The 27,909-nt window shown below is 44.1% G+C and overlaps 1 protein-coding gene across 1 annotated transcript; it reads left to right on the top strand.

Annotated features, from left to right (window-relative positions):
• Nucleotides 1-137: 137 nt before the first annotated feature.
• LOC146187090 (transmembrane protein 50A) lies at nucleotides 138-23,438 on the top strand. The gene is made up of 6 exons (XM_084607567.1): nucleotides 138-622; nucleotides 1,513-1,625; nucleotides 9,071-9,138; nucleotides 13,452-13,544; nucleotides 20,742-20,802; nucleotides 22,769-23,438. Exons 1-6 carry the CDS (start codon nucleotides 524-526, stop codon nucleotides 22,812-22,814), a joined length of 480 nt encoding a protein of 159 aa, XP_084463693.1. The 5' UTR covers nucleotides 138-523; the 3' UTR covers nucleotides 22,815-23,438.
• Nucleotides 23,439-27,909: the final 4,471 nt, after the last annotated feature.

Genomic DNA, 27,909 nt, shown 5'->3' with positions numbered 1-27,909 from the left:
TGAAGCTTTCACACATGGTTTTGTCAAAATATGTGTAACAAATTTAAAAACTTCGTATAATAACAAATAACATTGTCGTGTTATTATATAACCAAAAATAATCAGTATCAGTTTTGCTTAAATGTGTTTAACTGTTGGCAGAAAGGAACAGGGTATCATTGGTATCACCGTATCACTGTTATCTGCTTTGTATTTTGCTCTTATTTTCGTTTTCACCGGGTTCGCAAAGTACTTACTACCGTACTACATTGGAGTGATTATTGTTATTGCCCGAGACGCTGTTCGCGCTTTGTGTGTGGTGACTGAGCTCGCCTGTTGGACGGCTGAGCGACTTGTGCGTGAGGCACGAGCGCGACAGTGGAATTGCGGCCACTGAGGCCACTGTAGAAGAAGGCCCACCCGGAGCAAGGTGCCCAACGGCGCATAGCAGACCGTGGGAACCCGCGCCTCCTCGAACCCGTCCGTCAAGACGCAGTCGACGCAGTATCGCTGAGTCCGTCGCCGCAAACATCGGCCACCGACGATGGCTGGGTGCTTCGATAATATCCAGTTCAATCGTCCCGAGTGGATGGAGCTCGGCGAAAAACGGAACGCGATAGCGTCTGTAGTCGCTGGTTCGTTGGTGAGCTGCTCCTGCTGATCCTTTGCCTTGGTGTCGAGATATGTTTGAGAAGTCCAGTTTCGTATGCACGTCGGTTTAGCCTGTAGCTAAAGGAGCGTTCAGAACCGTCCGCACTTAAGTCTAGCTTGACTTACGTACGAAACGGCAACAAAAACAATACCGCACATCAACTTATCTAGCTACTTTTGTGATGGTGCTTTAGCACGTAGTACTACGTAGTAGGTAGTACTGGTGCGCCTGAACGAAACTTTGGCAGCAGTGAAATGTTCTCGTCTGGGCGGAACACAAGAGGCTCTGAACAGCTCGAACTGCTGCTTGAGCTAATGACGACACTGAGCCGGACATGATCTTGCAGTATTCATGCCTATTTAAATGGAACGGGGTATGTGAAATAAGTGGAACTGCAGCACTGCTTCTTCTGGATGCAACGTGACCAGCTTCCGTCGACTACAAATATAGGATGTGTACTAGGGGCATAGCTGTGCAGGGTTTTCAACGCTTTGCGTCGCTTTCACGTCGTAATGTAGGGTTTCGTATAATTCGAACCACCTGGGATCCTTTAGCATGTCCTGACATCGCACACTACACAGGTGCCTTGCTCGTATTTACCTCCATCGAAATTCGGCCGAAGGGCCTCCCCCAGTCTACCTCTACCATGTACTGAGGCAGCGTGGGCGTCAGGGCGTTTCTACTCCAAACGTGTAAGCTTGCAGGTCATCGGACAAGCAGCAAGATACGTTTCAGCAATGAAAAATCTGAAATTTTTTTTCCTGTAAAGAAATTGTAGCAAAATAGGTACTATTAGAAATTGAGAAAGTGTCCCTGGAGCCAGAGGCTGATTATGTGGTGACACAACAGTGCTGTGTTGTGTTTTTCCATGTGCTGCCAAGTTCTTTGTCGGCTGGTGGATCATCATTGATGTGGCAGCACACTACCCTTCCAACGATGACTTCAACCATGCATTCCACGTCTGCGGTGTCATGAGCACGTTATCCCTGTTTATGTAAGTCACCTGATGCATGTGTTGCTTTTTCAGAGGGCACTGAAAAAGACTGCACCCAGTTCTCTGTAACGGTTGTCTTTGGCATGTTGAAGCTTGTTGGGCAGTAGAACGTGCATGTTTTACTGAGAGAGCAAAACAAGTTTCTTTTCCACTCAGTGCCACTAACAAGTGATTCACAGCATGAAGACAATGATGAAGTTAATGGCGAACACCTAAGCAATCTGCGATGTGGTGATGACTTTGCCTTGCTAAAATGTAACTCGGGGGATGAATTGCAAAGTGTTATGAATGACTTAGACACAGTGCACAACACTGCGACTCCAGCGGCAGCTGGCGGCTGTGTTGTGACTGTTTTGGTGACCAGGGAGCCCGGACTAAGAAATAACGGGCACTGTTTTTTTTTTGTGTGTGTGCGTTTTTTTACTTCTGTTACTTTATCTTTTTTGGCTCCACCGCGCGACAAGGCAGCGGCAACCTGCTACAAAGGCCATAGCCACCATCACCATTAACTAAATTGATATTCATTAGCCTCGGAAGGAAGCAGCAGTTTATCACAGTAAGGCAAGCGGCGAGGCACTGAAAGTGGTTACATACTTAGAGCAGGTAGCAACCACAGATCCAGGCCACCAGGGAGAACTAATTGGAAGGAAGAGAGTCTGGTTGAGTGCATTCGTAAGGTACTGTCAAATTATAAATGGCAATTTACTAGTACCTCTTAGAAAATTGTAAAGCAATGACACAGTCGACTCTTGATTCAAAATTGAGGTTTAGGTTTGTGAGGTTTAACGTCCCAAAGCGACTCGGGCTATGAGAAACGCCAAAATTGAGTAATTAAAACTATTGTTTAATTAAAACAAGTTTTGAAACTTTGGTTGGCTGGCTATACTTGCAGCGCATTTTTAAAGCCGCCTATTTTGTGCTGCGGTTCAGTCAATTCAAACTTCAATTAAAAAAAAATTCCAGTGGTCGAATATGTCAGGATGATTAATTGAAAATTTGTCTCATTCAACTAGTAAACTTGAATATGGTCCAGAGGAGGGCCCTGTTTAGGTCCGAATGACACTCCTAAGTGATTTGCAGCGCCCCATTACCACATAATTTTGTTTTACCAGCTGAGCCAGAGTTTTACCAGCTCAGTGTGTGCCGGCTCAGATGCTGATGGGCGTTCTTTTTGTATTGTTCTTTGAGAGTGGTCATTAGCATGTTCCTCAGTTTTCAATACCTTCCCCACCACAGATCAGCTAATAAAAGGGTGACTTCAGGAGCACAGTGTTACTGCGTAGGCCAATTGGTTCCGCATCACGGGGCTCAGTGCTCTACTAAACAATTGAAAGCTAAACATTTCGACAGATTTGTCTGTCTGGTTGGGTAGATAACTAAGTGAAACTTGAAATTTCTTCAACCATCACTTTTTTATTTTACAAAAACCCAATGTTTCGGAGCCGGCTCGGCTCCTTCTTCAAAGGTGCATGACGCGGGGCTGCATGCAGCTATAAGTAAAGGAATGATCGAGGGGAAGAAAAAGGGGGGGGGGGGGGGGGAGGAGGAGGGGTTGAGGTGGGTGTGAAAGAAATGAGAAGGAAGAAGGAGGGGGGGGGGGGGGGGGTTGTCGAACCTGCAGGGGTGCTTGCTAGCGTCTTTTTTTTTCTTCTGTGAAGTAGCCGGGAGGGAGTTAAGACCTTGCAAGTATACAGCAGGAAGGTTGCCTATTGTCCGGTTGATATTATTTGCGGTCGACTGTATATATGCCAATACTCGAGAAGGCGTCTTTTCCTGTAATTGGTCTCGGTCTCCAGGATGAACGTTTCTTCGAAATTTATTGTGTGGTCGGAATCCTCTGAATGTTCAGCTACGGGGTCGCACTCTCTTGAAAAATTTCGTACATCGTTCTTGTGTTGCCGAATTCTTTCTTTTAGGTTTTTCGTTTCGCCAATGTAGCTAGCGTCACAGTTGGCGGAAATTTTGTCGGGTTTTTGGAGAAATTTCAAGTTTCACTCTACTAAACAATACATTGACAACAAAAAGGATAAGGAAACACAGGTACAAAAAAAGAAAAAGTCGTGGCTGCTTATTCTAATTCACGACTTGTCTGCAGCGATCAGTGTTCAAAGCCAGAATGTCATTATATTTATTGATATTGAAAAAGTGTTCAGTCGCATCTCACACCCTAAACTACTTTCAAAACTTCAACCTCTGTTAAAAAACAATTTGCTCCTAGCATGGATTGAAGCTTGTCTTTGTGATAGACGCCAGTGTGTTTGTATTGATGACCTGAGCTCTATTCCTGCACCTGTTAAATTGGGCATCCCACAGGGATCTGTTTTAGCCCATTGACATTGTTCACAACCTACTCGCCAAAATAAAACTGTTTTTTGACGGCCGTATAATATGTCATGAAGTTCTCAATAGAACAGGCCAGGTTCTACTAAACAGCGCTTTAGCGAAGATTGCATTGTGGTGGTGGTCAGATTGGTAGGTGACATTAAACACACACAAAAAAAATATGGCCGATTTGAATAGTTAATCAAATACGAAGTAGGTGCGTGGCACCGCTTATCCCCGTTATACCTTTCATGCATTATCACACAAATCTGCGATTTGCACTCTCTTTAATATTTAGCCTCAGCTCACGCAAGAGGTGGCCAGCAGTCACAAAGACAAACCGTGCCGACGGTTGCGCTTCCAAAACACACAAACCTAAGGTCCAAAGATTCCGCTCGCTGCCCTCGGTCAGTTGCGTGCGAGCAGTGGTTTCAAAGGGCGGTTTCCAGCCGTCTTCCCGAGAAGATACCGACAGCAGCTCCCTCTGCTGCGCATTCTCCCCAGCCCGTGTTTTGCCGAACCCACAACCACTGCGCTTACGCTGTGCTTTTTAACTTCTCTGGTTTGCCTCCTTTGCAGTACGGTCGAAGCGTGACTTTTCCGAGAATCGGAACGGACTGAACCGATGGCGTCGCCCGTTCCCATGTGTTCCTATACCACTTCCGAAGAGCGGCTGCCTGCGCAACCGTCATAAATAAACTTGCCTCAAGCTGCCACTTGACCTTAACCGCCCCTTTGGAATCTCCCCCGTGACAGTGGACCCGCGGTGAACACTTCGTTTCTGGGAGAAGCCCGCAAACTTAACTGTCGATTTATGGGCCTCCGGCTTTCTTGTTCTGCCTTCGTAACCGTTGTACTTCAGCATGTCGAGCACGGCGAACCTGCATCGCAGTGCCAGATGGCCTGGCTTCATCCATTGCGACACGAAGCAAACGCACGCACGCTTGTGCAACGCTGTCCAGCGACGGCCGCCACGTCCGCAACTGACACGCCCCTCTCTCACTGTCTTACTCCATGCGGTCGCTCTGCCCCCTCAGTGTTAAGTCGCGTGATGCAGCGTCACCACTTTCCCTTCCTCCTCTTCGAATTCATGGAGAGATGGATGGACAGAGAGAGAGAGAGTGGCTTCTACTACAGCTCTGCGGCCGCTCCACCTCCTCAATGCTCAGCCGCGAGACGCGCGCGTAGCCACCTTCTTTTTCTCTACTTCAAGTTCACAAAGAGAGAGAGTGAGCGGCTTCGGACAGACATCGGCAAAATCCGTGATTGCGGCTAGTAGTGCTACACACTAAAAACAACAGTTGCAGTGACAGTAACACGGAAGCAGCAACCATTCATTACTTTTCTTGTACTCCGTGGGTCGTAACGCTCTGAAAAGAGGTTATCAGCTATAAATATTTAGGAAAAATCATAACAGTAAAGATAAGTCTGGCTTCCCAGCTCCCGCGCTGGATCCGTCCGAGACAAATGATACTTGGTGGAGCAGCTTCTTAATGAACCGGAGAACTATATACAGACTATATACAAGAGGTGATACAAGAGAATAACAGAGGAAAACTAGCCGCGGTCGGCCGCGCCGACCGCTATACAGGGCGACAAGGGACTCCGCGTCCCCACAGTCGAGCTGGCGCCTCTTGCCCCAGCTCCAAAGCAACAACTCCCAGCGCGAGCGCCCTGTCGCCAGGAGTCGCTCCAGCAAAAGAGGCTCGAACGCATTCCCGCGCTCCTGAGATGAGTCGAAACCATTCCCCCTTTCCACAAGTCAAAATAAAAACACAATCACTGCAAGCTGTCTCCTCGGCAACCTTCGCAAAGCGCACCAGATGCGCTGCACATCGCAGTGCAGTGCGAAGAAAGCCTGACCCCCCTTCGCGGGTTTTATGGCTTCTGGTCGCTCCCACTCGTGTGACGGGACAGCGGGGAACCGCGCTAATGAGATCCGAGACGAGGCAAAAGGGGCGCTTCTTCCGTCTCTAATAGCAAAGGGAAAGTAAATTCAGAGGGGGTCCGAAGGAAGAGCTCGCACCTTAGAGCGAATGCTCTCCTTCTAGGAACCAGAACGCGACGCGCAGTTCGACACAAGACACCCAGCTGAGAAATTCTCCCAAAACACAAGTACAGATATACATCAACACATACATGAGGGTCTGGCAGGCTGAACAGAGCAGGGGCCTTACACGTCCCCTCTAAGAGGATAATTGGGCTTCCAATGTGCTCAATTAGACTAAAAAAAAAAGGCCGCAATAGACTTGCTCTGTGAGGCTCGCATTTACGCGACAGCAACCGCCTCTGTCCTCGGTGACACAAAAGTACTCTTCTGCGTAAATAGGACTCAGCATGCATGGAAAAGTACAACTAAAGACACCAAAACATATTTGCCTATGCGCGTACACAGACAGGCACATGCATAACCAAACAGTTCGCAGACTTGTGACTCAGTCACACACGCTGTAAACGATGAAATCAGGCAACGGCAATCAGTTCATCTTGTTCATCAGTTCTCTGCATGCGAGAGTCCACACACAACTTCGACGTGTCTTTCCCCCACTCTCGCACACTGCCCGCACACATGCTCGAGCCAGAGCGCAGAATACACCTATATCAAAAAGGCGAAAGCGTAGTGTGTACAGAGTGAGACAAGTGTCAATCCTAGCCTCCCGGGTCGTCGAACACCTTTACTGTCTTTACCAGACAGCCCCACGCTGACCACGTTCTACGCTTGGGCTCCGATCTCTCCAATGCAGCGGCAGTGTCAACTCCGGACAACATAATGCCTTCTCCCAGCCCCGCGCGCGCCCGAACTTTAGGGTCACGGTATGCCTCTGAATTTGGCATCGGCGGCCCTTTGTTCGGATTGGGATGGCCCATTGGCATTCCTGGCCGCTGACTACTCCTTCCCGCGGCCCTATCATGGCGCTCGAGGCTTTCTACTTTCTGCGGTAGTGGATCTGCGTCGCTCACTGTACGCGGAAAGGATACGTTGTCAACACTTATTGGCAGCAACTCATGCAGCAAAAAAATAGACAACGCACTGCTCGTGTTTCCGTAAGCTTCGTGCAAACTCTCTGCTTTCTCCGGCACTCGCAGTAGCTGCTCAACTTCTTTCTTTGGCATCGCGCCTGCTGTGGTCAAAACGAAGATTTCGCCTCCGTCGCTTTCGCCACGGAGGTTCTTATCCCGAAGGATCTCGGAGCCTTCAGTGCTCACCTGCTCTGCTACAATCGGCAGGGAGGCTTTCTTTGTGTCCGCCGCCACTGCCTGGCAATCATCGGGCACATTTTTCTAATCCTTCGGATCCCCTGCGGCGGGTATCAAGACCTGTATGTTTGCGACATCAGCCGTGCCTGCTTTCGCAAAAGCTATATCCAACTTTGCAGTGCTAGCTGTGGTTGGGAACGGCACTGCGAGCGCCGCATTCCCAGCCGCTTCTGCTAAGCTCAGACTGTGAGCCTTGTCGTCGGTCACCTCGTCGCTTCCGGCCTCGTCATTTTCTGAGCCATCTTGTGGGCTCGCATGCTCGGCTTTCTCTTCTGAGACTGGCTCCTTTCTATCCGCTAAGCCTTCTAGGGATACGTCACCAACATCCGCTTTCACAACTGACACTGCAACGGTCTGCGATGTTACATGCAACACGTCAGCATCGCAAGCTACTGGGACAGTTTCCTGCGTATTCAGTTTGTTTTCTGTCAGCGGAGGCTGACAGAAAGCGAACCAGCTGAAGGTTGCTAGTTAACTGAACATACCAGTACCTTACACTCACATTTTATGTTGTACTGATGCTTTTACCTACTTTTGCAAGAGAAATAGTTTCAAAATACCGTTTACGTGCACGGATCTCCATGAAGTAGATCACATAAAATATTGCATCTTATCACAGTTCATTTTTCATAATTCAAACAAAAATTTCTGGATTGGGTACAGAATGGGGTCTTTAAAAAAAAAGCGCGAGTTATTGATACCCTGGTCTAAATCAAGCAGCAGAAACGGGCACAGGCAGGGCATGTATTGCTGAGGCAATATAAGTAAGGGTCCAGGGATTCTAAGGGAAGGTAAGTGCAGTAGGGTGCAACAGGTGAAGTTGAGGACTTTACAGGGTGGCGCTGGGATGAGCTAAATGGAGGGAGAAGCCCCACTGTGGGCGTAGTCAGGATGCTAAAGATGTGATGAGTCCCAGAGCACTTTTTGCTCAGTTCTCTGTCCAGACAATGTTGTTTGCAACATAGATTGATGCCCTAGCCTCAGGGATCTATGCACTTGAAAATGTTGGTGTTTCCTCCTGAGAATTCATTTTTTGGGGGCTTTTCTAGCTTGTTTAACCCATTCGCTTTCAAAGCTAGTGAATCACTGGGGACATGTACAGGTACAGTTCACATGTTTCCAAAGCTGGAAATTCATTAGGCTGGCCGAGTACCTGTTATTTGTATTAGATGGCACCGAATGCTTATTTGTTGGACTTTTGCATGAATTATCAGTAGAAAGCCACACTTCACAGTGTTGTTGAAATTTAAGAGAACTTGCTGTTCAGCTAGTTGGTTACAGTGCATTGCAGACGTACAGAAAGAAGACAACGAGATGAAGGGGCTTCATCCCGTCATCTTCTTCATGTGCATTCTGTTCTTTGCACCTGTGAATATTTAGCAGTTGTTGGAATTGGTTTTGTGTGTGTGTGTGTGTGTGTGTGTGTGTGTGTGTGTGTGTGTGTGTGTGTGTGTGTGTGTGTGTGTGTGTGTGTGTGTGTGTGTGTGTGTGTGTGTGTGTGTGTGTGTGTGTGTGTGTGTGTGTGTGTGTGTGTGTGTGTGTGTGTGTGCGTGTGTGTGTGTGTGTGTTTTAATCTGTTTAAATGGGTGGGACAAAAGCAGTTTCATGAGTGCTGCACAGGACAGTAAATTGATTAAGTTCTGTTTTCACTGAAGGTTGTCGCAATTGGAACGTTGTAATCTTTCAGTGCAGGCCAACTTGAATGTCAATTTTAATCCCAATTTTGTTCTATTTTCTTCTACGAAAACCTGAGTGTTTAAAACACAAAAGCAGCCATTTAATGACTTCCTGACAAACGTTGTCACCCCAAGACGTGTTGTTGTGCGGTCTTCTTAGGAGGGTGTTATAATCACTGTTCACTGCAGGATCAACGCTGTCTCCAATGGCCAAATTCGTGGTGACTCCTATACCACCGGCTGCATTGGTCAGAGAGGTGAGATATTTCTTCCTTGAAACTGAACCATGGTTCTGGAAGAAGTACGCCTTAGTGTGACTAACTGGCAGCATACTACTTGCATTTTGTGGCTTCCACTTGTATCACACACAGTGGAGCAAGGCTTGATCATTTCTCACAACTTGAAAAATTCATGCCACAGTTCGGAAAATGGCCAAGTTTTCACTGAGATTGCTCTCGAGTGTCTGGCTGGCATGTGCTCTCACAGCATTGTGGAGATGTCAGAAATGTCGTGATATTCAGGAGGTAGACAGTGTGCCATAAATGAGACTCAGCACCAAAAAAAAGCATTACTTTATGCTTCAGCCTTTGTATCCCTGCCATGTACTGTTGCATCCACCATTTTCCACACTACACACAAATTTTGTGACATTTGCCATGTTCCATATTTTCTGCCAGCATCTGGGCTGATTTCACAGCACCAGTGATTTTGGCTGTAGGTGAGACCCAAGGTCATTGCCACCTGTGTACAGTAGATACAGGTTAAGGCTTATGAGGTTTCTGTCTTTCTAAGTCAGATTATTTTTTCTTCCACTGTAAATTTGAAGCAAATTCCGTCTTTCTAAGTCAGATTATTTTTTCGTCCACTGTAAATTTAAAGCAAATTCTGTCTTTCTAAGTCAGATTTTGTTTTCTTTCTTGTGTGTTGTTTTTATCTTTCCGCATTTTATTTCAGACAGGTGCGAACAAACATGAGGCAGGTTTGAGAAGGGACACACCTTGAGGGGAAAGAACTTGCATTTTGCTAGTACCGAATCGGCCATAGTTAATAAGTAATGAGTAATGTGGCTGTGCTCCTGAGGCAAGGAATATGCTATTCGTTAATGCCAGACGTTCCAGGCGTAGAAGCAGTTTGGTGTAAGATTCAGCTGTGTCAGAGCTCTGTCTACGCTGGTGCAGTATACAGACCCCCCAAATGCAGAGGTCTCCTATCTTGAGCCGCTTCTTGAGTACATGCAAAAATATATGCTTGAAAGCACCATAATAATGGCAGGTGATTTTAACCTTCCAAACGTTAATTGGAAACAACATTCTGGTAAACTTCATGTTCATTTTAAATCTAACACAAATCATTTGCAAGGCTACTCGTTTGCAAGGTGCTTCAAGCTCTGTTTTAGATCTTATTTTTGTAAGCGATCATTTTCTGAAGGGAAAGGCTACTGTGAATATTCTTGATGGCTTATCTGATCATGATATGGTTTTTTGCACTCTATCGTTTCCGGGAAGAATCTGCCAACGTGTGTCTGCAAAGAATGTATATGCCTTTAACAAAGCAGATGATGCCGCTATCATGACTTACCTTGCGCATGAGTACCTTGACTTTCATGAACTATGCACAGAAGGTTTCGCAGACATCAATGAAATATGGCTATAGTTGAAGGCACATGCTATGCACTGCATGAGGCACTTTATCCCACAAATAAAAAAGAACACAAAAAGCCTCAATCCATGGATAACACGTGAACTGATTCGCTTGAAACGCAAAATTAAAGCTTGAGAAAATCAAGCCCGGTCTCAGACTTCTGCCAAAATATTAATACTTTAAACAAAGAGCTGAAAGAAAAGACAAAAGAAGCAAAGCAGCGTTACTGCAGTACAACACTTAGTCATTTTATAAAAGAATCGCCCCACAAATTCTGGCGCTATATTAGCGACAATGAAAATCGTCCAGACCCTTTGCCTCCTCTTGAAGAGAAAAAGCAGGCAGAAGCGTTTAATGTATTTTTTCAAGCCGTATTTACACCTGACAATGGTATTATCCATCCCTTTCAGCAAGAAAACAGAAACCAATATGACGTGATAGGTGCCCCAGTCGTAACCGAAGAGGAAGTATTATCACTGTTGTTAAAGCTTGACGACAAGAAGTGCAGTGGTCCTGACGGAATACCTAATGTCTTCTTCAAACAATATGCCGAACCTATGAGCAAGTACTTATGCCTTGTGTTCAATAAGTCTATCCGCGAACGCTGCCTCCCCATGGAATGGAAAGTTGCAAAACTAATACCAGTTCATAAATCAGGTGATAAGTCTCGCCAATCAAATTACAGACCCATTTCTCTTACTTGTACTTCCTGTAAACTGTTAGAACACATTATACTAAAATCAATTACAGAGTTCATTGAGTCAAACAATATCCTTCATCCTCACCAACACGGCTTCAGGCGCGGCCTGTCTACAGTCACGCAACTTGTCGAGATTTTACACAATTTTGCTAAAGCAATAAATGACCAAACACAAATAGATGCAATCTTTCTAGACTTCTCCAAGGCCTTCGATCGAGTTTGCCATGCTAAACTGTTACAGAAACTAAATTATATATAGGAGATGGGCCTATAGTACAATGGATCGCCAACTATTTAACTGATCGTCGCCAGTTTGTGCAACTCAGTGACCACATTTCAGATACTGTCCCGGTCCTTTCTGGTGTACCGCAGAGCTTTGTTCTAGCCCCAATTTTGTTCCTTCTCTTTATTAATGACATTGCCAACCAGACAAAATCCAAACTGAGGCTGTTCGCTGATGATTGCGTCCTGTACAGAGAAATAAAAAACCGAGAAGATCAAATAATCTTAAACAATGATATAGGAAAGATAGCTGAATGGTGTTCGGAATGGCAAATGGCTCTTAACTTTGACAAAACAGTTTCTACGACTGTAACGAAAAAGAAATCTAAACTGAATTTTCATTATGGCTATGGCAGCTTCACACTAAAGACCGTCACCGAACATAAATACTTAGGCGTCATTATTTCAGCCAACCTGGGGTGGACTGCTCACGTGGAGCACGTGGCAAATAAAGCAATGCGAAAGCTCATGTTTTTGAAACGAGCCCTGCGGTATTCCACAAAGGAAGCCAAGCTTTTAGCCTACATAACAATCATTCGCCCAATTCTAGAATACGCAAACGTTGCATAGTTCCCGCATACGCAAGATCACATAACCACGCTTGAGGCTGTCCAGCGAAAAGGTGTTCGCTTTATCTACAACAGATATAGGCGTACCGAATCGCCGACACAAATGCTGTCTGAAATCGGGCTTGATACGCTAGCTAGTCGTGCGACGTTTCACAGGCTGAAGTTTCTGTATATGCTCTTGCATAACAAGTTTAAAGTTGGTTTTGACACATACATTACCTTCAACACTGCCAGAGAAATGCGTCACAAGAATGAACTCGCACTATAAGAATATTTCTGTGCAATAACACGTTTATGTTTTCCTTTTTCCCGCGAGCTGTACGAGAGTGGAACTCTCTATACGGTACGGTGACTGCACAGCCAACAGTCGAGAAATTCTTAGAAATGGTTGGCAAAAGTGTGTTGTCAGAAAACAAGACCTAATGTTCTTTTTTTTTTTCCCCATTCCGGGAGCTTTCTGTATTTTTGCAATTACATGAACGTGTACAATGTGAAAGGGTGATGGTGTTTGATGCGTTTTTGTACTCTTTGTATTCCTTTTTCTAGTGCATTGTCACATTGTCTGAATATTTCCCAGTGTTCTTATATTTTTTTTCACAATGTTATGCCTTGTCGACTACATGTCTGCAACAAAAAACAAACTCACTCCTGTAAAAATCCCTGAAGAGATTACGGTATTTTTAAATAAAAAAAAATAATAAATATACTCGACTAAGGCCGGCATTTTTTCTTTGACATTGGCAGGCCCCTACACAGGAGGGGCATTTTTCCTATAACTTCGAGGCAGCTAATATACTGTGCCATACAATCTTCTGCAGATGCTTTCTTCATCACTCTAGCTTTTCATCACCTTCATATTCAGTTCATCCAGAATCTCTTTAACTTTAATTTGACGACAATGTCTGCAGGTGGCCCAAGGCATAGTTTCAGTATCGTTGAGTAAAATCTCGTTATTTTGACCTCCATTAACTCGGATAATTTCAACTCGGACCGTAGTCCCGACTGACACCTGTGTAAGAGTCTAGTAAGCTTGTCAGTTCACACATTCACAAGCTCGAAGTGGTAAATACCGACAGGGTGATTGCACCAAGGTGTGATTCATGCAGCCAGAAGTCACCGAATTAGGCCTCCCTGAACCTGAATTGCATGGAATAGTGGTGACAGCGCACATAGTATGCGCTATGACAAGCATGATGATTGGAAGTTCTCCACTTCCGAAGTGTAGCTTTGACTTCACTTTTTTTCATGTCTTTCCTTAACTCCGTGCCACAAGTCGCAAGTGATGCTGAAACGTTCTCCCACCCCATGAAGCGTAAACAGGTGCAAAGAACAGAACAGCCTGTGCCTAGGGGCTGTGCACTTCTTTACCTGTGTGCAGGTGCGCGGGTGTGGCTCTTTCTGGGCTTTGCCCTTGGCTTTGGCTCCCTCATTGCCTCTTGCTGGATCCTGTTTGGCGACTATGTGACACAAGGTCAGTACATGCTCTGAGCACTGTGTGCCTCCCTGCTTTTGTTTGCTCAGTCAACGACAGGGCTGGGGTAGGTTCTCCATTGGCTGTACCAGAAAGATGGGGCGAGCACCTAAAGGGAGGACAAAGTAGCTGTAACTGTGGGCAGGGAGATATGACGAGTTACCTGACGAAGCAAGTAGAGTGAGGGGATAGTGACCTTCTGCTGAAACCGAAAAAACATGACCTTTTATTGTAAAGGCTGCATGCCCATCAGGGTGGATTCCTAGAGAGGGCACTCATAGCAGAGCGTCAAAGCCCTATGGCTGGGTTGGGCCTAGTGATATGAATGTGTTGGTATCTCCGAGTGAGGCAGGGAGGACCTCTGCACAGTCGCGGTGTCTCAGCTCTTTACATTGTGCATTGCGTGTGGGCGGTTTTCTGCTGCATGCACTTCACGCATTGCTCTAGCGCTCACTTTCCTAGTGTTAAGGACAGAGAAATGAGGAGGGGATCTTCCTTGTTTCTTTGTTCCTTGATTTTTATGTGCTACAGCTAGGAAACATGAGCCCAGGTTTTGACTGAAGCACTCAGTTGTGTGCGTGTGTGTGGTGTAACAGCTTTCCTTGGATGTGCAGTCGGTCATGGGTATAACGCATAATGCCATGCCCTGGGAGAGGGCAATGAATTGTGTGCGCCATGCGGGCATGGTCAGTGCTGACTGTATGGGCCTTGTTTGCAGGTCGTCTGAGAGATGAGAGGTTTTTCGACGACCCAAAGCTGGCCCATATTGTGCCAGTCCGTAAGTACGAAACCGCTGGGCCACTCGGGCCAGACAGTATTGAAGGAAGGTCTTTGGGATGCTGTGTGCCGAGATGCTGAAGCAAGAATCTGTTGTGCTCATGGGATACGGGCTCTGATGGACACATTACCTGATAAATTAACGTGGCTGTCTTATTCTTGGGCACAGTTAGAAGGAGCATTCCTTCCCATCACTTCAGTGGCAGTGATATAGCGGTGCATTTTCGATAGCGCAAGGCAACAGGAGACAGAACGCTTACTGTCACCCCTGGTTTGGGTGCTATGACGCTTTTGACTGCCATCTAAAATGCTCTGAGAAGAATCGGCAGGCAAAGGCTGAAGAAAAGGAGATTTGTGGGTGGCACGAAGGGCATGCAGCCCCTCCCCTTTGCTGTTGTAACCCTTTATTCTATTTTATCCTGGTTCACGAAGAGCCAGCCTTATAGTATATGACATTTCTGAGGATTCAAGTGAGGATAGCAACTCATTAGAAGAAGTAGGGAACAAGAAAATTATCAATGGTATCCTAAAGACCGAGCTCATTGACATCAAAACAGTGCATATGCTGGGTTAGTCCTTCTCCACTGCAGAAAAATACAGGCTAGTAATCATAAAACTGCTTGATTTCTTTGATGAAACAAAAATAATAAACTGCAACAAGATTTCTGTTTGCATAGTCATCTTCTACATCTCGTTCTACCATTTATCACCAAGTGTTTGTATTAGCTGTTAATCATTATGTTGTTCATCGTACTATAGCATCCTGTAAAAATCCAAATGGGATTAGCACTAGTATAAATATATTTTTAAAACTGTCACTAAGCTACCAACAAAAAGTTGCTACTCCTGTGCCTCTCTTGCTTCTTCACAGTTGAGGGTCGCAGTGCTGGGGGTGAGGGTGGGGCTTCAATTCCTGTTCCATATGGGGCCCGTCTTCTGCTCTTGCACAGCTCTGCTCATTTATGTATTGAACACCAAAGACACAAGGAGATATGCAGGGAATGGTAGCTCATGGTTTGTGCAAATGCTGGTTGTCACTGATGCCACTTATCACTTATCAAACCTTATGAAATGATAGCCGTTGCCCGAGACCTGCCGAAATTTGTGTGTCCATGCTATTTTATGTCATCTTCAGCAGGGGGGAAGGGAAGGGAGAGAGAGAGAGAGGGAGAGGGAAGGGGTGGATTAACACACCATCTTCATACTTTTGCTATCTTCAGATCCATCCTTTATGAAAAAAATGTACAACTGGGGCAGTTTGCTTTTAAACATACTTTTGAGCAACTTTGGAGACTGTACTGTTTACGTCACCCTTGTGTGGAGCGCTTAAAGGTCAACTCCGGTGGTTTTTCCATCATTCTGTGTTTTTGGTTGAATTACATTCCTCGGCACTTCCTGACTCGAACACAAAAAAACGTTTTTCGAAGTTCCAATTAGAAGTATTTTTAAAAAGAAAAAACAGCAAATCGAAACCGAAACTGCTTTCACGGCCAGAAACGACGTCCCAGGTGACGAAATGGACGAGCGGGCGGGCGGGCGGGCGGACGGACGGACAGAATGACTAGCAGCTTACCAGTCGCAAGAGGAAAGTATACAACAGTTGCATCTTACCTGTACTCACCTATGGGGCTGAAACGTGGAGGCTAACCAAGAGGGTTTTACTTAAGTTGAGGACGACTCAGAGGGCTATGGAAAGAAAAATGGTAGGGGTAACATTAAGAGATAGGAAGCGTGCAGAGGGGGTCAGAGAAATAACTCAAGTTACTGACATTCTAGTGGAAATTAAGAAGAAATGGGCATGGGCAGGACATGTAGTGCAAAGAGAGGATAACCGATGGTCGCTTAGGGTAACAAACTGGATTCCAAGGGAAGGAAAGTGTAGCAGGGGGAAGCAGAAAGTTAGGTGGGCGGATGAGGAAAAGAAGTTCGCAGGGGTCAAGTGGATGCAGCTAGCACAGAACCGGGATAATTGGAGAAATATGGAAGAGGCCTTCGCCCTGCACTGGTTATAGTCAGGCTGATGATGATGATGATGTTCGTGTCAATAAACGTTTTGTTATTACAGGATTTGTAAACGAGTCATTGGACAGTTGGCGTACAAATCTGGATAAAATGTGTCAAAACATTTTGCGGCCTTTGCATGCGGCACACGAAAATTCAGCGACATCAGTAAGGTCCCACAGTTAATGAAACCGCGCACAACCTTTTGCAGAAACTGCATGTTACGTATGAGTCGCCTGTCGCCAAGAGTACACTTATTGAGGTCTGCCAAGAAAGAATCATAGTCGTAGAAACGACGGCGTCCAATATATCTATCGTAAATTATGCGTATGAACTTACGCTGGACATTTTCAATTTTTGTGCAATAAGTGGCAGATACGTTATTCCAGGCTACTGACGCAAACTCAAGACGCGGTCTCACAAGGGCACAGTATAGAGTGCGTAGACATTCGTGCCGTTTGAAGCTTTTTTTGTTACTCTAGAGATAAGACCAATATGTCTCAATGTGCGTAACACAACTGAATTTACATGCAATCTAAAATCAAGCCTTGAATTAACAGCTACACCAAGGTCTCGTACATGGGCCACACGAGAAATCTGACCCTCCAAAAGTGTGTAATCAAACTCAACTGCGTCGTGTTTCCTAGTTAGAGACAGGACGGAAATCTTCTTAATATTCAACTTTAAGCGATTCAGCAAACACCATTTCTCGACGTTGTTAATGTCAGCTTGCAATTGGCGGCAGTCCAATATCTCCAATATTACGGAATAATTTGAAATCATCTGCGAAGAGCAAAATTCTCGAGTTCTTGACAAATACTAATGGCAAATCATTAGCAAACACTAAAAACAACAGCAGTCTTAAGTTGGAGCCTTGAGGCACTCCCGAAGATGATAGAAATTCGTTGGACACACAGCCGAAAAATCCGACCATGTTACGACGGCTGCCAAGGTAGCTTTTGAGCCACCTACAGTACATAGGGCAAAGTCTGTATTTTTCCATCTTCATCAGAAGTACCTCATAGGAAACTGTATCAAATGCTTTAATCATGTCAAATTAGATTGCTTCTACCTGACCACGATTAAATACATGTGCACCAGTATAATCAAGAAAGCTGCATAAATTCGTTTCCACAGATCGACCTTTTAAAAACCGTGCTGCAGAATTGAGATCTTCTGTTTGAAGTATGAGCCCATGCGTTCGTACATAACCATTTCAAAAACTTGCAAAAGAACGAATCAGTGACACAGGTCGAAAGTTGTTCGCATCACAAGCATCACCAGACTTGAACACAGGAACAACTATACTGACAATTTCCATAAACAAGGAAAAACACAAGTTCGCAACGATAAGTTCAACAAATGCGCTAAAACAGGGCCAAAAATGTCAGTGCATCCTCCGATTACGAAGCTGGGAATTTCATCAACTCCTGTTGAAAGTTTCGGCTTAAGTTTCTGTATCGCCAAAAGAACCTCATACTCGGTAACATTATCATAAGCCAAACAGCCAGCGCTGTCTTCAAAAGTGATAATAGCAGTTGTGTTATCATGGTGCACAAAACAAGAGCTGAAGGGATCAGCAAAAGCTTGGCACACATCTTGAGGTTTAAAACAGATACCATCGCACTTCTTTTTTACAGCAGCACTAACCTTATCATTTCGTTGCTTGCGCACAAAATCCCGAAAACTGTTTGGTTCCTTTTTAAAGTTCTGTTCAAGAAGTTTGTGGTATTCGACTTCATCACGTGCAATCAGCTTTTCACAATATTTCTGCACAATGAATATCTTTGGTACCAATATTCACTTTCTGATTTCTCGTAGAGTTCATGATATTTCTGTTTTTTTCTTCAAGTAATGTTTCAAATCGCGCAAAAACCAGCAAAGAAATCTACACTTCTTCGATTTATGGCGTGGTATACATTTTTTCATTATACCCTGTACAACTGATGTAAGTAGCTCAACGCCTGTGTTTACATCCTCAACCTCAAGCAATTCTGACCATTCATAGGCCTGAAGATAATTGTACAGCCTAAGGTAATCGCCATACGCATATCTAAATTTTTCTGGCACCATCTCACGCACTGGACGAAAAGACAAAAAGAATGACAAGGTAAACGAGCAATGATATTTGTCTACCAAAACAAGGGGATCGCGCACCGCTTGCACGCCAAAAAGAGGCACATTAGATAGAATTAAGTCTAAAATGTTTCCAGCACAGTTCTTCATTGCATTGCATTGATGTAAACCATGGAAATTACTTAAAATTAATTAAATATTCGGCTTTTTCTCGAGTTGCTGTGCAGTCACTAGTGACCAAACTAGTGGACCAATCGACCTTAGGAAGATTAAAGTCCCCATAGATGTGAACCTTGTATTTCGAAAAATCGATTTTTTTCCCCAATATTCAAGAAATGATCGGTAAAAACGTTAGGAGCAGAACTTGGTGGAAAGTAATAACAGCCGACTAGATAGTGCGATTTGTCACACGTTGGAATTTCTAGCCACACACATTCTTCGTATGCCTCCAGGTCTGGTCTCCTAAATGAATTTAGCACAGAACGGCAGGCTATCAGAACACTGCCCTCGTATTTAATCTTGTCAGAATAGACCCTGTCCGCCCTGAAGACAGCATACTCATCTGAGAAATAAGACGAACTTGAACATGATGAGTTTAGCCACGTTTCCATCAGGCACATAATGTTATATGTACTCACATTCGTATGCATTCGTGAAGAGAGCTTCCATTTTATTTTGCAGCCCTCTCGTGTTTTGGTAATAAGCTTAATTTCCTGTGCCATTTTCAGATGTAGCTACAGCACCGTTAGGGTCATCGAAGCGTCGTGAGGACCACAGCTTTCCATAAAAAGGGCGAAATATGCAACCATCAGGCCACACTTCTGGATTGTTCACAAGTTCAAATAAATGCTCATCCAGAGAAACGTGGAATGAGCAATATGTATCATAATTCGTTTTCAGTTTCATCCAAGTAACAACCTTGTCACCTACTGTATCCGCAAAAAGTTCCTGTATGTCCGACTCTGTTGTTGTCGGGTACAGGCAAGAAACAAATAAGCTTTTCTTTGCCGGTATTTTGGGCGCTACTTTAAGCATGGACTGCTTAGCTGTGCCAAACGTTGCTCGAGGCCAAGGTGGTTGGCTCACCGCTTTCGACGGGCGTGGCAGAAGAGTACTCCGGTCCTGAGCAGGAGGCTTCGGTGGAGGAGCCGACATTCCAGCGGGCAGATTTACTGCCACGGCTGAAGCGTAGTTGCTATATTCCAAGCAGTCAAAATTCGAACACTCACTCTGGCTGGCGGTACGAACAGATGCACTCAGGCCACTCAGATTCACGCAGGAGCGCATTTTCTGCACGAAGCCGTCGCACCTCATCCGTTAACGCATCCATTCGACTAGCCATTTCCCGTAGCATTAAAATAACACTCGAGGAAGCACTGACGGAATCTGAGTCTTGAAAATCCAGGGAAGAGCATTGCGTTTCGGGCAACTTTCCATGTCGCTAGTTCCGCAGATAAGCCCAGCTGCCGAAAGATCAGGCCGCTTCACGCAATGAACACATTTGTACTTGCTGGCCCTTGATTCCATGAGAATGTTGTATTCCTCGGCCTATATGTTGATGCATTTGCAGTGAAAACGCTGTTTGCAAGACGCGCACGGCAAAAATTTCTGCCTACCACGAATAGGCTGGGAGCAGCGCGCACTTGCGTCCGCATCGGGCGCCATGACAGCAGGTGCTGTCAAAAGCACTACAGTTGGGGTTGCATGGTGACAAAGGAATATCTCCTTCCCCTGCCTGCTCCCGGCCTCATTGCTCATCATTCTTTTTCTGTGGGGGCGCCCTCGCGGTCTTAGCCATAGAAGAGGGGTCATCAACTTTAGCAAAAATGCATTACAGTGATCAGGAAACTTGTGTACGTTGTTTCAATTGGTCCTGCCGCACGTCGAGTGAAATGGGAAAGCAGAAGACTGGGAAAATTGAGTTGAAGAAAATTTTGGGTTTGCGTGTATTTTGAAAATTCATTCCTTAATAACTCCTGTTCTAGAGCACTAGTTCCCGTAATTCTTTTTGATTTGGTATCTGCTTGACAAAGAATTCATCTAAAGCTTAGCAGACAACTGTTGCAGGGCTCCTTTAAAGTAATTACTTGTAATGATGTTCGTTCTTAAGAAGAAATCATTCCTGTGGCTCTTTCTGGCTGCATACTGCAAAGGGAATTTAATCCAAGAAGTTCTCACGTTCTCCCACTATCAAGACCAGAAAAAACCTTTTGATGTTGTCCAGCTAAAACCAGTGGCTAAGCCTTGGGGATCTGCAGCTAATGAAAAGAAAAAACTATCTCGTTGTCTCTGCAGGTCGCTTGGTAAAACAGTTTCTCATTTCTTGTGTTTTTCTGAATGCAGGGAGGGAGATCCAGTGGCCAGGCATTGCCATTTTCCTGCAAAACTCATTCATCTTCCTCGGGTAAGTAGAGGGCGGTAGGCAACTTGCATACTTCATCATTTTGGCACATTTCCTCGTTAAACAATTTGTTGAAAGCTTGATATAGTCATTTGATCCGGGATATAACAAACCCGGTTGTTTTGAATTATTTGCGGTATCGAACGTGCAAATTGTACATTCTAAAATCCTGCGTAAAAGTATGTAGCAAAGTCGCAGTGTATGTTCAACAGCAACTTTGCCGACCGTTCATTGCATCATACTGCACTAAAAGGTTGTTGATCAATTTCTGTGTGCCGAGACTGATCAGCTACGCAGGCTCAGCCACATGCTAGCAGCTCTAGGGTTTTGATGAGGTGAACGTGGGGTGGCCTTCAGGCTCTTGTACTCACTGTCCAGGCCACAGCGCTGTCATGCTGTGAAGCCAGCATCAGTAAAGGCTAGTGGTGGTTTTGCTGTCCTTCACTGCTGAAGGTGTTGTGGAAATCAACTGTACCCTTTTTTTAAGTGTGTAATCAGTTTTAGTTGGAGTGTATCGGTAACCATATTACCCATCTCGTGATAAGCAGTATCTAGTTTCTCTATTCGGAGCTTTGATATGATGCAAGTTAGGCCTAACTTATCTGTCATTATTTTTATGTAATAAGTTATCGAAATATCTAGCTATTTCACTATTTCCTTTGAGTTTGACATGGCCTGGTCTGGTTATATAAAATGTCATCAGAAATGTGCAAGAGCAGCACAATTCAGTCATAAAAGGGAGTGAAACGAGGCTGATCCCTGTCAAAAATGAAACGGAGACCTTTTTACATGTTCTAGCATTGTGTGAAAAGTGCTTGTTTTATGTTGTAGTTCCAGAGGTCGCTAAAAAAAATGGCTGCCAGTTAAGTTGGTTTTCTGCACAGCACACACAGCACTTAACTGCAGCAGGCCAAATGCCAGCTAGGGTTTGCTCTTTGCATTGCTGTCATGACGCATGGAAAGTGGCACGTAAAAAGGGAAAGCTATCGCCATTTTTGCCACTTCCATGGCATGAGTGCAGGGTAGGCTACCGCTGCGTACGCTGCTGCCTCTGGGGCACTGTTGGCAGGTTGAAGAGGCTTGAATGTGTACTGGCCGGCAACCTTCTATGTTTCCCGATTAGCAAATGAAATGTAAAAGTGCAAATCCCTGATGCACTATGACACTGCAACAAAGACTGCCGTCTAAGTGGACACGCTTTTGGTGCTGGCCAGTTTGATTTGTCCTTTTGTAGCCAGCCACGTTAGGGTATGTGAAGTGAAAGTTGTACGTCCTTGTTGGAAGTATTTACGAATGGTTTGATGTGCAGAGTGTGTGCTCTTCGAGTAAGCATTTCGTTGCATATTTCGCAACAGTGTCACCTCATCACTTATACAGCACTAAACGGGAGACTAAAGACCTGTCTTGTGCAACTTTGTGCCATTGACAACAAACTTAGGGGTGTAACACACCATTACATCACACAAAATTTCCTAGCACTGTTTGCCAGCACAAAATATTTGAAAGCTAAAAGCTACATCCTCTAGAGTGCTTCTAAAGTAACGTTGCATTCCACATTGCAAATTTATGCGCTCCAAAAATTGCTTAAAATGGAATTTGCCAATAGCATGTCTGATCATATTTACACCAAAAAAGCGTTTTGAACTGGAAGGCAAACAGAATACTGGAAAAATTAAATTCCAGATTTCAGCATTTAACACAGAAACTAGCTAGTGCTGTCAGTGCTGATTTATTACCGATATTTGAACCAGCTGTTCAAGTAGCGTTACTACTGCTTCTAATAACAGCTCGCAGTCGCTGTGGCAAATTGCTGGAACAGTTCCCAATGAATTCTCTAACGAGCACTGACAGCATTAACAGCAGGTTTCAAGTAATTTTTCAGTACACTGCTTAACTTCTAGTAGCTGTTGTTGGAAGTTGTGGATAGCAGCATGTGTTTGAGGCTGTGCATTTCTGTCCTTTGCAACAGGGCTCTGGTGTTCAAGTTTGGGCGCACAGAAGACCTCTGGGGCTGAGTCGCAAGGTCTGCATCACGATAGGGACGTGGAAAAATCTCTTTTGCAAAATTGTAAAGAATTCGTACTTAAGAAGCAGCCACACATTTCACCTGCGCTTTTGTTTTACGGACAGTAGTCTGCAATCTTGGCTATTTGCTCCTTCGGTCTCCTCAGCATGCCACATGTTGTTATCATGTGAAATGTGGTTTACGATGCCCTAGATCTGTGTTATAGATGACCCCAGTGTCTAAGGTAAATGCTGCTGACAACATGGCTGCCAATGGCTGCATGGTTATGTCAGGAGGCTTCTCCCAAGTTGTGGGCTCCAAACTTCTGTATGCTTGTAAGCTATTAGTGTCCTAGTATGTTAGCTTTGCTGATGTATTCCTGCTCTGGTTATTTTTGTGACTAGAATTATTTATTAACCTGTTAAGAGAGAAGTGTGGGCAATCAGGTCTGTGTTGTAGGCATAGCTGCGACCTTTGTTTGCTGTTTTTTGTCTTGCTGTACAATGGCTTATGTTTGTTGTATTTTGCTTCAATAAGTTTCAGTACCCCATTGCACACCGGATAAACGAAAGCTGGGGAAAATGATTTTTCTGCATACACATACATTTCAGCATTTAATAAAGCTCTGGACATATTCACGTAGTTTTTTTAAGTGTACTCCTTTCTTTTGCCATTAGGCGACTAAATAAACTGTGCTGCGTTTGTACATCCTTGTTTGAACATTCAGTAGGAAGGCTCTTTGTTTAATCAGTGACTATATTTTTTCTGCTTCTTAATATATAAAGCAAATACTGAAAAAGCTATTTTCTGATCGAGGAAGCAAGACTCTGCTAGTTCCATACAGGTTCCATTTTTCCTCTTTCAGAATGGTGCATAACCCAGTAGTATATACCTGAAAAACCTTGTCTAATTCACCCATGGTTCTCTTCTTACGCTGTATCATTGGTTTACCCCGGAAGGAGACTGCAGCCATGAAATTAGGAGACGCCTGCTTCTGGGAAAGAGAGCCATGGCTAGCCTTGACCTCCTAGTAAAGAGCAGAGACATTACACTGCCAACCAAGATCCGTATAACTCGTGCTATGGTCTTTCCAGTTGTGATGTATGGATGCGAGAGTTGGACTGTGAAGAAGGCTGATCGCCGAAGAATTGACGCGTTTGAATTGTGGTGCTGGTGGAAACACTTGAGAATTCCTTGGATGGCCAGAAGATCAAATCAGTCGATATTGTCGACCATAAACCCTGACTGCTCATTGGAGGGTCAAATTCTAAAGTTAAAGCTCAGCTACTTTGGTCATCTGATGAGAAGAGAGGAGTCGCTGGAGAAAGATTTGATGTTGGGAAAGATTGAGGGTCACCGGAGAAGGTGTAGGCAGCGAACGCGATGGTTAGATGGCATCCTCGAGGCACTGCAAATGAAGTTATGTGATGTTAGGAAGATAGTGAGAGACCGGAAAGCGTGGCATGACATGGTCCATAGGGTCACTAAGAGTCGGACACGACTGAACTGAGCTAGTTGAAACAAATGCTTAGGTCATGTGAGGCATGGTGATAAAAATGCTGCTTTCTCATTTGAATTACAGTAAAACCTCAAAATCCGAAAAAATGTATGATCCGAACTGCTTAATATTAAAAAAAACAAACTGCTGAATGAGGTACAAAGACATTTAGAAATGACTCACTGCATAAAGGTGTAGATTAGCATTTATAGACGTGAAGTATGCACAGCTCCTATTTTAGCTCTCAGGAATGCAGTCCGTATTAGCGTTTTCCTAAGCACTAGCATATCTGATTCATAGAAGGAATAACGAGCCTGGATCGCCTCCTTGCTTTTTTTCCGGATGCTTCGCGTCCTAACACTAGTGACGTGGAGAAGCCACCGCGATGGCTTACAGTCGTCACATTTTTGCTCATGCTCCTTGCATAATTTGTTAGGGCGTCATTACGTTTCGCGGCATCCACCGCGAACTTGGCGTGCGCCAAGATGCTGCGCAGTGATAACATCACAGTGTGTTTACCTTTTCATGTCAGCTGTAACGGAAAAAAAAGGGGGGGGGGGGGGAGGAGGGGCTGAGGGAGGGCGGGGGGGCGTGTGCCAGCGCTCGCCCGATTGTGCAGGCCTTGTTTTCACTTTATCTTTGGAAACCGGGATATTGCAATTGCCTTTTGAAGCGAAGTGAACAATGCTAAAAGAGCTAGCGTCATGATTGCGACTGACCACATGGTTTCGTTGATGACTTATGCGTTGAAAGATGGGCAACCGTCGTTTAAAAAAAAATGGAAAAAATTTCTCGCGTAATTTTTTTTTTTTTACTTGGACCGTCCGACGTCATAGCCTTTAATGGGCGTTGGCTGGGATTTCCGAAAGAATGGGGTCGAATTTACGAGTATTTAGCTGCAAGTTTAGGAGGTTGCGCGAAGAAAAGAGCAGACAGCCGCCGTCGCGGCCGCCAACCCCTACCCTCCGGCCGCCGCACCGATCATGGCATCATTTCGAATTAATGAGCGTGTAGTTGTAGTTATCAAATGGTTCATCCCAGGCACTGCAAAAGACGGCACCGCATTTCTTCATATGGAGTCATGTTTCCGCGGGAACGAGCGCCTCGTGTTTGTTGGCTTCCTTTGATGCTTTGCCCTGTTGCACTTGTACACTGCAGGAAAGCAACGGTGGCGGGGGAGCGCTGCTGACCAGTTTTTCATGTCGCGAGCGCTCGTTAGGTTATGTCCAGTTCATCGCAAACGTATCATACGACCATAGTTTGACGAAATTTCGAACGTAGTAACCGGGAAATCGTGTTCCCGCAAAAATTGAAAAGCAGTGCAGAATCTGCATTGAAGTAACGCGAAAACAAGGATGCTACTGTTCTTTGCTTCTGGTTGCTTCTAGTTGCTTAATTCACTTCTTGTTTACCCATTTTAGCCTTTGGTACTTTCAAATTGCACGCCAATCCATTTCTATGCTCTTTTTCAGCTATGCTTCCGGTTGCGTGATGTCACATCCTCTACGTCACATTAATTCACTTCTTGTTTACCTATTTTAGTCTCTGGTACTTTCAAATTGCGCTCCAATCCCTTCCTGTGCCTTTTTTCGGCTCTACTTCCGGTTGCGCGTGACTTCACATCCTCTAGGTCACATTAATTCACTTCTTGTTTACCCATTTTAGTCTGGTACTTTCAAGTTGCCCTCAAATCCGGTCCTATGTCCTTTTTCGGCTCTGCTTCTGGTTGCGTGACGTTACATTAATTCACTTCTTGTTTACCCATTTTAGTCTTCGGTACTTTCAAATTGCATGCCAATCCCTTCCTATGCCCTTTTTCGGCTCTACTTCGGTTGCGTGATGGCACGCCCTTTATGTCACCTAATAGACCGATCCCACCAACCGATCTGCTCATGTGCCGGTTTTCTGGAAGTTGCATCACTGCCATGTTGTAGTCGGCTGTCAGCTAGTAGTCAGCGCGCGCACATATGTGACTGCACTAGAGTGCACTAGAAAATAACTGCACTATTGCAATCTCCGCTCCACAAGGAACTCAACGCACATTTCCCATACCTCACTGCCAAGAAAAATTTGTTGCCATTATTTCACAAATTTACAGTGACTTAGATGCAAAGCAAGTGTTCTAAGGGACTTAAATTTGTTTTTTAACCGTAGCCTCGTTCAGTTGAAGAGCTTGTCGGAAATAATCAAGGGCTGCGTACAAAACATCTTATGGTAATTTGTGGTTCTGGGGATAGATGGTTAATTGGTGTGTGACAGGCGATGGCAAATTAAATCATTGTTACTAATTGATAAATTAAAAGAAAAAAATTTTCTTTATTAAATAAAAATGAATGAATAGGACAAAGGGGGTTCGACGGTGTCAAAATGCTCACAATTAAAAGCTGATGCATGATGATGCTAATAGAAAATTTAGATTAAGCAATTGAACAGTTGTTAAAGTGACTTAACTGAGAAATTAGAAGTTTCAAAGGTGTCAAAATGCTCACAATGAGAAGCCAATACTTGATCCAATAAAGAAAAAGGTGTGTAACCGTTCAAATAACTGAAATAAAAAAAATTGGTTCAAGCATGCTAAATTGCGTAGAACAAAAAGTCAACGCTTAATATACTAATTAATAAAATTTAGAAGGTGAAATTGAGCAAGTATTTATTTGAAATAAATTAAAAAATAAAAAATTTTGAAGAGGGGTCAAATACACATAAAAGGTAAATGCTTGATGATAATAAAAATAGTGTGCAAGTGACCAACTAAATATTTCTATGACAGTATGAAATGAAAAAGTGCATTTAACGATGTCAAACTGATCTTGACACCATTGAACTGGATTTTGAATTTCAATTAGTTATTTGATCAATTACTTATTTAGCACCATCTACCATTGACTTTTCATCCTGGGCATTTTGACACCTTTGAACCCCCTCCAGATTTTAACTTTTCTCAATTATTTTCCTTACTTAACCAATTACACTTTAAATATTCTTAGTTTCATCTCGCGTTGGGTTTTCATTCCGAGCATTTTGACACCTTTCAACCCATTTTTCTAATTCTTAAATTTTAAATATTTCAATTGATCACTTACACACCCTAAATTATCTTCCTTCTAATCATCAAGCATTGGCTTTTTGGTCTCAGAATATTACCACCTTTGAACACAGTTTTCTTAATTTTTCACTTCAATTGTTAAAAATTATTTCATCAATTTCACACTAATTTTTAATTTTCATGATCATTCATTGGCTTCTCATTATGACAAATAATTTTGATGTCTTTGGGACCCATTTTTCTAATTGATTTTTTTTTCAATTTAATTACATTCCAAAATTTTCATAAACCATACCATATAGCACTCGCTTTTCATTGAGATCATAGGATGCAAAAATTTAATTTTTCAGTTAATTCAATTAAGTGGCAAATTACACTAAATTTTCAACATTAGCATCATCAAATTGGCTTTTCATTGTGTGCCTTGAGACTATGGAACCACGAACTTTCCAGTTTTTTTTTTAATTTCCTTGCTTAATTGGTTCATCATATTGATTCCATTAGCTCGTGGTCGCCTATCAAACACGAATCAATTATCAGTCAATGGACGGACAATTACCA

This window comes from Amblyomma maculatum, chromosome 6 (genome assembly GCF_055883805.1).
Source record: "Amblyomma maculatum isolate TAMU_Amacu chromosome 6, ASM5588380v1, whole genome shotgun sequence".
In the NCBI taxonomy this organism is placed as follows: Eukaryota; Metazoa; Arthropoda; class Arachnida; order Ixodida; family Ixodidae; genus Amblyomma; species Amblyomma maculatum.
This window is presented reverse-complemented; position numbering and strand designations above follow the sequence as displayed.